Below are 12,909 nucleotides of genomic sequence, written 5' to 3'. Positions count from 1 at the left end.
TTTAAACATGAATGAGAATAATAATGCAATACAACTCATAAGTCTATATTTAGAGCTACTTTCTTCATCTATTTGTTATATTTCATATAAACACAATAGCCTATATGTTAAAAGCCTTCATCAATATAATATAAACGATTACAAATGATTTGTGGACAATCATAAGCCTTCTGATCGATCTTACCTCATCACAAGTGGAGCTTCTTAGATGATTTGGGGTGTTCAGTTATCTGTTAATCGGTTATCCAAGTATCTTTCATGTATTCACCCCATATGCCCCACCGCCACTTCAACTGCGGCCAACGAGCCATGCACTCAGACATGAAACTTTTAGATTCAGTATCAACAACATTAGCATGGATGAGCAATGAGACCACTGACAAGCCTACGCATTGGTCCAACACACACGCAACATATGAGAATGTTAACGACGGGTCAACTAACATCAGATATGCACGGATCGTTTTCAATCCTTTCCTCCCATCAGAAATCTCCCAATCTTCTGGGTTCCAACAAGCTTCCAATTTCAACCAAGCACCTGAATTAATACACAGAGAACTCACGTTCGGAAAAACCATGAACACCTTCCTTAGGGTCAATTTTGATTCTTTGACAAGTACTGCCTCGTGTTCTGAATCCAGAGTCAGATTCTGAACTGTTTTTGTGATCGGGAATTCTCCCGAAAGTAATGATCCAATATAAAAAGAGTCCAGCCAAAGTGTTTTCAAATTCTCAAAACTTTTGGGAGTGAATGTTATGCAGTGTAACAGAAACAATCAATTCTGAGTGTGATGAGGTTTGGTGTTATCAGAGTCAAAGATAGTTGATTATTATCATACCAATGACAGGTTTGGAGGTTGAGATGGTGGATCTTAGGATCTTTAAGTCCTCTAACACATATCAAGTTAAGAACTTGAAGATTAAGGAAACACTTATTAAACTGGTTTAGGTGTTGGTCTTGTACTATTGTGTATGAAAGTGTCAAACTAGTTAGCATTGGCATTGGATTCAAGTTGCGCACAGACAGCCATGCAGACCCTAGATTTAACTCAGCAAGATTATGACCTGCAACAAAGGAATGCTTTAATTAACAAACATATATGTTAAATCAAACTTTTAAATTAGGAAGACAAAAGTGTAACTTATATCTCTAGGGCTACCAACAGAAACAAAAACACTACTCTAGATATACATTCAACTAAACAAAATCACTGGAAAATATTCAACTTACAAGACACAGAAACCAGCGTCAAAACATTCGATGGACGTAGACCCTGGTATAGAGAACCAGATAACGAAAGCGAATTCAAGGATTGGGAAACCCTAGGCAGCCACTCCTTTGCAAAATCCTCATCAACAGCGTCTTGAAGGCAGATACACACGGATTCAACAATTCTCAGTTTGGAAATAAGATCCACAAAAACCTTCTTCAAAGAAATCGAGCTTTTCCTCGAGGAGCAATAAAGATTGATTGTTCGAAGGTCTGGAAAAACAGTATTTAAAGCCTTCGAAGCGACTCGGCAACTAGCTATGTCAGCTGAGTTGTCGAGTCGACTCAGTATTTCGAGAAGCAGAGACTCAGGGAGCTCGTCCATGCATACAATTACTTATTCGAGAGCTAGGGTAGGTTTTGAAGACGACGAAGGCTATAAATAAAATATTTTAAAACCATACGATGCCATGCATTCAGGTTTTATGCGCCTCCACCCCATATATAGGGTCCAACCCAATCCAAAGCCTTTATAGTTATTGTTCTAGAGATGCACAACCGGGGTTTTTGTTGTACAAACTGGTTGGCGAAGGTTAAACAATTGGGTTTGGTCGGTTTGAACCGGGTTTTGACTGGTTCTGGCCAGGTTTGATCAGGTTCAATATTCAATATGATTTAAAAGTATTGTGTTACAAATAGATTTCAATTATATACGGTTCAAGTCGTTTCGAATAGGATACGGAGCCTAATGGTTTTTTTTGTTGTGTGCCTCTAGATGTTCTACTAGTTTTAACTAGATTGGGGTGGCCTTACCCAAATTGGACTTTTCAATTTGAAGTTCTTTTGAAGTTTTATTGGAGAGTGAATAGATCTATTATAAGCTACAATGATAATAAGAGGATATGATTGTGAAAGGTAGAAAAGTAAATTCGGCACATTCGATTAAGACAACACATGAATATTTGACATTGCAAGTGATTTCAATGCTACATTGCTACAAAACCCTAGCTAGCCAACCATTCATTAATAAAAGTCCAATGCAGTGACCTACAATGCCTCATCGTCCTTAGTGTCGTCATAGAGCATCTCTCACACAACGTTGATACTAATCGATTCAACAACTCTCATATTTGATATAAGATTGCGGAAAATTGATTTAAAAGGCTTAGAATTTTGGGAAGAACTTCAAGAAAGTGAAACGTACACCTTATGTCCAATTTCAGTGAACATTATATATTGATAACTAGGTGTTGTTGATATAGAATATAGAAAGTCTTCTAAATTAGTACACGTCAAGTTATGTCGTTGGGTAGTTAGGGTCATTGTGGCAAATTGTAACTTCCAATAGCAATTACATATTTTACAAATATTCTCTCTAGATTGGATTAGAATATATTTTTTCTTACGCAAACTTTACTTATATAGGTGTCATAACATGTGTGGCAAAATTTTTAGCATGATATATCAGTATCATAAAGTGAACAAATGTTTTTTTAAAGAGGTTTCATGTATTCTTGAAATTTGGAAATTGTGACACTTAATACAAAAGGTAAAAAATAAAAGAAAAAGAATTTACTTGTTAAGTGTGCATTGACAAAATTAAGACTTTATCAACTATACAACTTTAAGTAAATGTAAAATAACTCTTATACTTTCGGACCAGGTGCAGATCGATAATTTGCTTAGAGGGGGAATGGCTCCCATTCGCATGTAGAGGAATATAAATCGGGTTTTTGGGCCAAACATGTTCGAGTTGAAATCTTGTAGGGTTTCAACCTAGTTTTTGAGGAGGAAAGGGTTGAGTTAACCGGTTTGAAACCTGGTTTTAACTGGTTCAGTTGGAAATTTACCGGGTTCAACATACATGGGTGTACTATGAAAATCTCATTTGAACTCCCACCATCATAAACAAGAAAGCTACATGTGATTAAGCGTGTCAAACCATAACATGCGAGTCTGAAATGATATTCTCTTTTTAATTTCCTTAGAACAGAATGTTGATGTGGTAATAATAAGTGTTATGATAATATTTACATTTTTGGAAATGGAAAATGTCACTTTTTTTTAACCAAAATTGTAATGGAAGTCTGTGCAATTCGATTTGATATGCAATCCAAGTGTTTGATATACTGCACCTTGGCCTGGCAAACAAACGGGTCGGGTCTGGTTGGGTTGAGTGGCGGGTCAAAATGGGTTCGGGTTTGAGCAGGTCAAATTAAAAAGGAATTTAATATGGGTTGGCTCAGAACGGGTCATCAGCAAAATAGGTTCCGGTCAAAACGGGCCGTTTTAAGAGAATATGATTTACATCATGTTTCGCACCCACAAAATCAGCACACTATTGAGCACATTCATAATCACATTATTGATCTGTTTGACTCAGAAATCATGTAGAAAATCATCATAGTGAAAACAAAATTTTGACAGAATTTTTTTTTTTTTTGGGTAAAGAATTTTGACAGAATTTTTCGTTTGACAGAACTGGATTCTCAAAACAAAAGTTCACAAAAATACGGATATGATTGAAATGAAGCAAAGGAAGATCCATAGAAAACCTTGGAAATCATATATTTTCGGAAAGCAACAAAAACGAAAACCCACAAAAAATTCAATCAAAATTACAAGGTTCCTTATATGATTTGATCAGTAACAAAGCTCCTTGTGCATGGAAATCAGATCGGAAAACAAAAGTACCAATGGGGTGGTGGTCCATTGGCAAAGGCAAATCCTTTAAACACCTTGGGAGAGGGAGGTCTTGGGTTCAAGTCCCACAAACCCACAAACGATAGAAATAAAAGAAATTTTCCGTTCAAAAAAAAAAAAATTGCATCCGTGACAATCTGTTAGCCACTATGTATGCAATTGTTGGTCCCTTCTTTTAGTCTTATGCTCACTATATTTGTTTAACAAATGATTTTAACGTATGGGGGCCGACTCAAGACTCACGGTATTGAAAAACCATTAGTCTGGCCGACAATATATGTTTGACAGGTTATTAACAGACCCATCCCCAATATTATTCGATTTAGGCCATAAACAATGTTATTTTGACCCCTTTTGACCCATACCCGTAACATGATACTCTTCAATACACTACCAACATTATCATCATCTGTGATTCGATTTCATCAGGTGGATATTCAGATTGTCTCACAAATGGAAAAGTTTATGACAGTTCGTCTAACAATAAATATGCATAAACCAATAAATCCTTTTCTTCCCATACAGGCATCCTAACCAAATGGGTTGTAACATACCTATAACCCGTCCAATAGGAAAAGATATATAAAAACTAGATGATTATTTTAATAAAGGTGCTGGTTATGACGATTGTAATTAACACCTTAAATATTTATAAAAGCTAGACAAACAATGTCCGATGAACCCGACCCAGCATATTGTGGCATGCGTTTTAAAGTACATTTAGCCAACAATATTTGTTGTCCGTCTACCTGCTATACTTATGTAATTTGCCCAGTTGATTGGAATGAAACCTTATTTTTAATTCTAATGTTGAAACTTGAAAACTTTAACATGATGATACTAATAATAATGCAATACAACTCATAAATCTGATATTTAGAGCTATTTTCATCATCTACCCGTTTTAATTCATAAAACCACACGAGCCTATAGCATAAACTAAAAATGTTAAAAGCCATCGGCTTTCGCGCCTAGGCCCAATTTCCAGGCGAGGCGAGGCAATTGCGCCTGCATGAATATAAACGATTACAAAAAACATGATGGATCTTGCCTCATCACAAGTGGAGCTTCTTAGATGATTTGTGGTGTTTAGTTAGATATATATAGCATTGGGTATTCAGGAATCTTCCATATCTTCACCCCATAACCCCCCCCCCCCCATCGCCACTTCAACCCAGGCCACCGAGTAATGCACTTATACATGAAACTTTTACATGGAGTACCAACAACATCACAATGGATGAGCAACGAGACCACTGACAAGCCTACGCATTGGTCCAACGCGACCTGATACTGCTCTGCATTTCTATACCCATAAATTTTACCCATCATTTGTAACCAGATTCGAGGCAGATAATCAAATCCTCTCAAAAATCATAACCCAACCTAATGACAGATCAACCAACAACAAATATGCATAAAAATTTGAATCTTTATCAGTGGCGAAGCTTCAAAATTTCCACCGGGGGAAGTCACCGGACCTGATACTAGCCTATAACATAAACTAAAAAATGTTAAAAGCATGCATCAATATAAACGATTACAAATGGCATAAGATTTATCTTTCCTCATCACAGGTGGAGCTTTGATTTGAGGTGTTTAGTTAGATATATATAACATTGGTTATCCAGGAATCTTCGGTATCTACCATACCCCCCATCGCCACTTCAACCCTGGCCAACGAACCATGCACTTAGACATGAAACTTTTAGATTCAGTATCAACAACATCAGCATGGATGAGCAACGAGACCAGTGACAAGCCTACGCATTGGTCCAACACACACGCAACATATGAGAAAGTCAAGGACGGGTCAACTAACTTCAGATATGCACAAATTGTTTTCAATTCTATCCTCCCATCCAAAATCTCCCAACCTTCTGGATTCAAAAAAGCTTCTAATTCCGACCAAGCACTTGATTTGACACATAGAGAACTCAAGTTCGGGAAAACTGTGAATACCTTCCTTAAGGTCAGTTTTGAATCTCCTGCGTTAGTTGGTGCATTCTTTCCCGAATCTAGAGTCAGATTCTGAACTGTTTTTGTGATCGGGAATTCTGAAAGTAATGATCCAATATAAAAAGAGTCCAGCCAAAGTGTTTTCAAAGTCTCAAACTTGGCGGTTAATGTGGTTACATGTTTAGGGATATCAAGGCTAAGATGAAAGTGAGATAGCATGGGAGCATCAACATGAATTGCAGCGAGATAGGGACGACATTTAATTGTTAGTTTGATGAGGTTGGGGGTGATTAGGGATAAAGACGATGGATCAGTAACAATTTCTAAATGGCAGGTTTGGAGTTTGAGAAGGTGGATCTTTGGATCTTTAAGCCCTACCCCTACCAAGTTAAGAACTTGAAGATTAGGGAAACACTTATTCAACTGGTTTAGGTCTTCGTCTTCTAATAATGTATGTTCAACTGTCAAACTTGTGAGATTTGGCATTGGATTTGGATTCAAGTAATCCATAGACAGCCATGCAAAACTTAGATTTAACCTAGTAAGATTATGACCTGCAACAAAGGAAGCAGAATGAATGCATTAAAACAATTACATATTCAACTCAACAAAATCACTAGAAAACATTCAACTTACAACACGCAGAAATCAGCGCCAATGGAGGTGCAAAACGGTACCAACAACCAGATAATGAAAGCGATTTCAAGGATTGGGAAACCCTAGGCAGCCACTCTTTTGCAAAGTCCTCATTAACGGTCTCGTGAAGGCGGATAGACACCGATTCAACGATTCTTTGTTTCGAAATAAGATCCAAGAAAACCTTCTTCGAAGAACTGGAGAATTTCCTCGAGGAACATTGAAGATTAATTGATCGAAGGTCTGGAAAAACAGTATTGAAAGCCTTGGAAGCGAATCGGCAACGAGCAACGTCGGCTGAGTGGTCGAGTCGACTCAGAATTTCAAGAAGCAGAGACTCAGGGAGTTTGTCCATGGAAACAATTACTAGGGTTTTGAAGGCTATAAAATTAAAAACCCTACTACGACACCGCCATGCATTCTGGTTACGTTACGTGGTGATTTATATTTCTTTGGGCCTCCACCCGATTGGGTCCAACCCAATCCAAAGCCTTCATAATTATAGCTTACATTGTACCACTGGTTGATAAAGGTTAGACAATTTGGGTTTGGGCGGTTTGAACCGGGTGTGATTGGGTTCAATATGATATAAATGTATAGTGTTAGTGTGTTGCAACCGAATTCCAACTATATACGGTTCGAGTCGTTTCTAACCGCTTTTTTGTGCCTCTAGATGTTCTATGGGTTATAACTAGATTGGGATTTGGGATGGCCTAATCCAAATTGGATTCTCATTTTGAAGGTATTGAAATTAATATAATACAAAAATGGATTAAAGACAGACTGAGAAAAAGATGAAATCAATTATGAAATCAATTGCAATATTCTTTTCAAGTTGTATTAGAGAGTGAATACATCAGCTATAAGCTACAATGATTCGTAGATATGATTGTGAAATCTGGAACACCAAATTCGACACATTCGATATTAAGGCGACACGTGTATTTGATATTGAAAGTGATTTCAATGCTACAAAACTCAAAACGACTAAATTACAGAGAGTCTGGAGAAGTAACTAAGTTTTGAAAATTATTTTATTTATTGTTTTTTTTTTGGTTGTTTATTTTAGTATTTAGAGTAAAATGACCAAAATACCCTTATGTGGGATCTACTTAGTTATATTTAGCATTGAAAACTAACTGAGTTAGAGCTAAAGGACATAACATGCAAGGGGAGTACGTTTTTTGTACTTTTAAGAGAAAAGACATTGTTTTCAAATTAGTTTAAACATAAAGGACGATTTTTGGAATTTACTCAATTCAAACCCCTGGCAAACCAACCATTCAGTAATAAAAGCCCCTTGCGGTGAGGTACAAAGCCTCATCGATTCAACAACTCTCATATTTGATATAAGATCACAGACAATTGGCTTAAAAAGTGTAGTGTTTTGAGAAGAACTTCAAGAAAGCATCTTATTTCCCATTTCAGTGAACATTATATATTCATTGATGGTAGGTGTTGATATACAATATTGAAAGTCTTCTAAATTAGTACACATCAACCTATGTCGTTGGGTCGTGCTTAAAAGGACAAAATATTAGTTATGGGTAGATAGTTAGGGCCGTTGTAGAAAATTGACTTAAAAAGCCTCGTGGAAGGCGTCCATGAATACAATGAGGTGTTTAGACCCATGGCATTATAGCCTAGTGGTATCTTGGGGGTGGGATAAGGCTTATGACCATTAGGTCATGGGTTCGATTCCCACAAAGGGGGTTTTCCCAGATTTATTGGGTTTCCTCCTGAATTGGTGTATAGGCATTATTGCCTAGTGGAGATGGATATGATCGGGTGGTTCTGCTGGTGGCACGATGATACTCCAGTGGTCCGTCAGTGATCCAAATTTGCCGTCCAAAAAAAAAAACAATGAGGTGTTTAGCCACAATGATTAGATGGAAATACTTATACTAGGGTGTGCTATACAGGACCAGTAGAAACCGACCCAAACCCAAAACCGGTATCATGAAGTGTAGGACCAAAGACAAGACCAGAAGCGCCTTAGTTGGTCTCGGTACTCTCGGTAGTGAAAAATATTGGTCCTTTACTACAAATTGTTAAACAATCAATATGACACGATTGACAGCCCTACTCACCGGACCTATTTTGTTAATCATCAAAGGACACTTTTCGTATAATTCATGAGACATCCTTGAGGACATTGACTATTTTAAAGCCCAACTACTTCCGTTCTGATAAGGAAACTCCACTTGCTAACCCGGTCTTAATTATTTGAGGCTATTATAGTTTGGTAACTTTATATAGCACAACAAATTATATCTCAAAATAATCAAAGGTCAAAAGTGTCACTTGACCCTTACAGAAGCTACCACAAGCTGCTAGCATGAGCCTATTAGCCTCACTGATGTGGCCTAATGCTCAGCAATATTTGACAGAACCAAGTCAACAACAAATTAAACACAATTTTATTAATCAGTTGCTGCTTCAAAACCATATTCGGTCCTGAGTTGATCCTCAAAAACAATTTTATAAAATATTTGATATCTGAAATAAAGAGTACAAAGAAATGAGAATGAAGTTGGATGGGCGGATAGATATGATATAAAAGAATTACATATCATAGTTGATGTCATGCATGAACACGTTTGTTATAACTAGAATAGATTGAATCAAAGTCTCTGATTAGTTGAGATGGCTATTACAAGTTAACGAGTGCATGTTTGTTTTGATACTTTTTCCTCAAAAACAACACATTTCAACTCAAGTTCTTTTTGGTTGGACCCGTTTTGACTCGAAACCAAAATGATACCTTTTAAGAACGACACTCGACCCAAACTCTATTTGCTCACAACCCGTTTTGACGCAAACCAAGTTTGACACAAACTTAATTTACCTGTCGCGCAACCCGACCCACATATGCAAGACTTGCAAAACAATCTGTTATCTATGGCTATCAATAAAAGTTTACCACATTTTTTTTTGCTCAAAAAACAAACAAAATAAGCACAGGGCCAAAATTTGCTATTAAAAAGGAAAAAAGAAACATCTCTTTAACACAATGAAAAAGACAAACCGAATCTACATATGATGTTAGATGGTAAGACTATTTTAGTGACTAATGGTAAAATTAAATGCACAACAAAGTTTGATTGTTGCTGGTTGAAGATCAGAACTCATAAATTGGACTAAAAACATCGACAAGAAACTAAAATTATAAAGGTGACACGTTTTAATGGTATAACAGTAGCTTTTGCATTAGTTTAGTATAATATAATGTAGATCAAAACCAATAATATTCTCGAAATTATTAAGGACCGAGCAAAGTAACAAATTAACTGAGAGTCTTAGACCATGTGTAGTTGAGGCGCCAAAGCCTCAAGTCCTCAACGTCACACCTTAGATTTTCGCCTACTTTGTTTCATGCCACTTACCTTTATAAATTTCTAGATGTGCCCGTTGTTATGTATAACTAAATGCATCTATTGTACCTAGTACAATGACTCAAGTCAGAGATCAAATGTAACCATATGACTGGTTTTTGTGCTTATTGTTTTAGTTTTTCGCTTCTAACCACTTTCGAAATGATGTGATTATAGCTGTGACTAGGAGTGCACTTAAAGCCTTGTCAGGGGTCCTAAATGCAGGTCATAATTAACATAAATCCAAAGAGTATTATAATCCAATGCAGATCATATTCAACCCAGCTTAGTCCAAATTAACTTATAAGTTTTCCATAAAAAGTCTATTCATATTATTTTTTAATAGACCACAAAACCTTATTGTATTACTACAAACCATATGATAGAAGAGAAACCAATTTGCTGACTAAGCATAAATAATAGAATCAAAATATATTAGTATATATATATATACAGCAGACTAATTGAGACCGGGTTGAGCCGTAGCCCGTGCTATCCCTACTAACACATTAGGTCCGCCCCTGAACATACCTATAACCCTGCTCCCAGGCTGACAAAAATAAGATATATAAAAATTAGTAATTATTTTTATTATCAGTCGTTATAATCTTGTACTAGACACATTAAAAATTTATAAAAACTGGACAATAATAATAATAATCGATGAACCCGACCCTTTGGCATGCATTTCAAAAGTCCTCAAGTTCCCACAATCTGGTTCTGAAATGATGAGAATAATAATGCAATACAAATCATAACTCTAATATTTAGATCTATAGGTTATATTTCATAAAAACACAGTAGCCAATAACATAAACTAAAAATATTAAAACCTTCATCAATAGAAACGATTACAAATGACATATGATCGATCTTACCTCATCACAACCGGAGCTTCTTAGATGATTTGGGGTGTTCGGTTATCTGTAGATCGGTTATCCAAGTATCTTTCATGCGTTTACCCCATACGCCCCACCGCCACTTCAACCCAGGCCAACGAGCCATGCACTTAGACATGAAACTTTTACATTGAGTACCATCAACACCACAGTGGATAAGCAACGAGACCACTGACAAGCCCACGCATTGGTCCAACAGACATGCAACATATGAGAAAGTCAACGACGGGTCAACTAACATCAGATATGCACTGATTGTCTTCAATCCTTTACTCCCATCCAAAATTATGTCCCAACCTTGAGGATCCAAACAGGCTTCTAATTCCGACCAAGCACCTGAATTAATACGTAGAGAACTCACGTTCGGAAAAACCCTGAACACCTTCCCTAGGGTTAATTTTGAATCTCTAGCGTCTCTTGGTGCTATGTTTCTCGAATCCAGTATCAAAGTTTTCTACTGTTTTCATGGTCGGGAATTCTGAAAGTAAGAAGCCAATGTAGAAAGAGTCCAAGCAAAGTGTTTTCAGGTTCTCAAACTTTTTGGCGGTGAAAGCGGCAGGATGTTTTTGGCCGTCAACACTAAGATGAAAGAGAGATAACGTGGGAGCTTCAACATGAATTGCAGTGTGATAGCCACATAGTACAATTTTGAGTGTGATGAGGTTGGGGGTGATTAGAGTCAAAGATGATAGATCACTATACAGAGTCAAATGGCAGGTTTGGAGGTGGAGAAGGTGGATCTTAGGATCTTTAAGTCCTGTGATACCTACCAACTTAAGAAGTTGAAGATTAGGGAAACACTTATTCAACTGGTGTAGGTGATGGTCTTGTAATATTGTGCATTCAAGTGTCAAAGTAGTTAGCATTGGCATTGGATTCAAGTGGTCCAAAGACAGCCGTGCAGACCTTAGATTTAACTCAGCAAGATTATGACCTGCCACAAACAATGCAGAACGAATAGCTTAACAAAATCACTAGAAAATATTCAAAGAGGAGACTAATCAAGCGGCCATTTAAGTCGACAAAATCACTAGAAAATACTATTAAACTTACAATACTTGGCGAAAGGAAGATCAGACAACGAAAGCGATTTCAAGGTTTGGGAAACCCTAGGCAGCCACTCCATTAAAAATTCCGCATCTACGGGATCAACTCCAGTGGCGTCATGAAGGCCGATACACACCGATTCAACAACTCTCAGTTTAGAAATAAAGTCCAGAAAAACCTTCTTGAAACAACTCGAGGAAATAGAGCCTGAAGTGCCGCGCCATGAGCATAGTAGCTTAATTGATCGAAGGTCTGGAAAGACATTATTGAAAGCCTTGGAAGCGAATCGGCAGCGAGCAACGTCGGCTGAGTTGTCGAGTCGACTCAGGATTTCGAGTAGCAGAGACTCAGGAAGTTTGTCCATGTAAACAGTTACTTCTTATGATCCGCCAGAGAAGTAGCTAGGGTTTTGAATATTCAGCGAGAAGATGCCATGCATTCGGGTTACCTGTTAATTTATATCTCTGTGGCCCTCGACCCGATAGGGTCCAACCCAATTGACAGCCTTTTTATAGGTTTTTTTCCTCCTTTTTTTTTTTTTTTTTTTTTCTAAATCGGTTTGAGTCCACAAAAGCCGAAACAGGTTTTTGTTGGAAAGAAAGTCAAACAATTGGGTTTGGTCAGTTGGAAGCTGGTTTTGACCGGTTCAGGTCGGGTTTGACCGGGTTTAAGCTGATTTCAAAATATGGTGTTATAAACCAATTTCAACTACACGGTTCGAGCTCTTCAAAAACTAATTCTTAGCGGTGTTCATGGTTTGGCTTTAATCCTTAAACCATGCAAACCATGTTGATCGGTTCTGTTTAAACATAAGAGGAAAACATGAAAACATACCTTTTACAACGTTTTTCGCCTGGTCGCACGCCCAAAACGGACCCTCGCGACCCAAGTTAGAGCCATTTTAGTGAAGCCCCCTTTTGTTACATGATCTTGGGCCTCCAAATACAAGATGGCCCGCTCCTGCACACTTGGGCCCGCATCACTAGTAAGTATTGAAAAGATTTAGTTCTCGAAAGATTTAAAATATATAAATATTCATATAAAAATATATAAATATATCGATATAATCACGTTATTCGTC

The 12,909-nt window shown here is 37.3% G+C and overlaps 3 protein-coding genes across 3 annotated transcripts; all 3 read right to left on the bottom strand.

The window, feature by feature from the left end:
* Positions 1 to 233: 233 nt before the first annotated feature.
* On the bottom strand, positions 234 to 1,595 carry LOC118490133 (F-box/LRR-repeat protein At4g29420-like). The gene is made up of 3 exons (XM_035987387.1): positions 1,232 to 1,595; positions 988 to 1,065; positions 234 to 538 (listed from the first exon to the last, which is right to left on the bottom strand). The coding sequence occupies exons 1-3, from the start codon at positions 1,593 to 1,595 to the stop codon at positions 234 to 236; spliced, it is 747 nt and encodes a 248-aa protein (XP_035843280.1).
* Positions 1,596 to 5,327: 3,732 nt separating this feature from the next.
* Positions 5,328 to 7,161, bottom strand: LOC110927479 (F-box/LRR-repeat protein At4g29420). The gene is made up of 2 exons (XM_022171088.1): positions 6,509 to 7,161; positions 5,328 to 6,426 (listed from the first exon to the last, which is right to left on the bottom strand). The coding sequence occupies exons 1-2, from the start codon at positions 6,861 to 6,863 to the stop codon at positions 5,558 to 5,560; spliced, it is 1,224 nt and encodes a 407-aa protein (XP_022026780.1). The 5' UTR covers positions 6,864 to 7,161; the 3' UTR covers positions 5,328 to 5,557.
* Positions 7,162 to 10,433: 3,272 nt separating this feature from the next.
* On the bottom strand, positions 10,434 to 12,543 carry LOC110928487 (F-box/LRR-repeat protein At4g29420). Its single transcript, XM_022171498.2, has 2 exons — positions 11,835 to 12,543; positions 10,434 to 11,715 (listed from the first exon to the last, which is right to left on the bottom strand). Exons 1-2 carry the CDS (start codon positions 12,190 to 12,192, stop codon positions 11,189 to 11,191), a joined length of 885 nt encoding a protein of 294 aa, XP_022027190.1. The 5' UTR covers positions 12,193 to 12,543; the 3' UTR covers positions 10,434 to 11,188.
* Between the last annotated feature and the right edge of the window lie 366 nt (positions 12,544 to 12,909).

The sequence above is a fragment of the Helianthus annuus genome, chromosome 3, assembly GCF_002127325.2.
Source record: "Helianthus annuus cultivar XRQ/B chromosome 3, HanXRQr2.0-SUNRISE, whole genome shotgun sequence".
Lineage (NCBI taxonomy): Eukaryota > Viridiplantae > Streptophyta > Magnoliopsida > Asterales > Asteraceae > Helianthus > Helianthus annuus.
The sequence above is the reverse complement of the archived record's forward strand: the minus strand, read 5'-3'. Positions and strand labels throughout refer to the sequence as shown.

Excerpts from the sequence above, each read along its gene's own strand:
- LOC110928487 (XM_022171498.2), bottom strand. The coding sequence starts at position 12,192 with ATGGACAAACTTCCTGAGTCTCTGCTACTCGAAATCCTGAGTCGACTC. Across the intron at positions 11,716-11,834 it reads TCTTCCTTTCGCCAAGTATT|GTCATAATCTTGCTGAGTTA; the intron begins GTAAGTTTAATA and ends TGTTTGTGGCAG.
- LOC110927479 (XM_022171088.1), bottom strand. The coding sequence starts at position 6,863 with ATGGACAAACTCCCTGAGTCTCTGCTTCTTGAAATTCTGAGTCGACTC. Across the intron at positions 6,427-6,508 it reads GGCGCTGATTTCTGCGTGTT|GTCATAATCTTACTAGGTTA; the intron begins GTAAGTTGAATG and ends CCTTTGTTGCAG.
- LOC118490133 (XM_035987387.1), bottom strand. The coding sequence starts at position 1,595 with ATGGACGAGCTCCCTGAGTCTCTGCTTCTCGAAATACTGAGTCGACTC. Across the intron at positions 1,066-1,231 it reads GACGCTGGTTTCTGTGTCTT|GTCATAATCTTGCTGAGTTA; the intron begins GTAAGTTGAATA and ends CCTTTGTTGCAG. Across the intron at positions 539-987 it reads TCCAATGCCAATGCTAACTA|GTGCTTGGTTGAAATTGGAA; the intron begins GTTTGACACTTT and ends GTATTAATTCAG.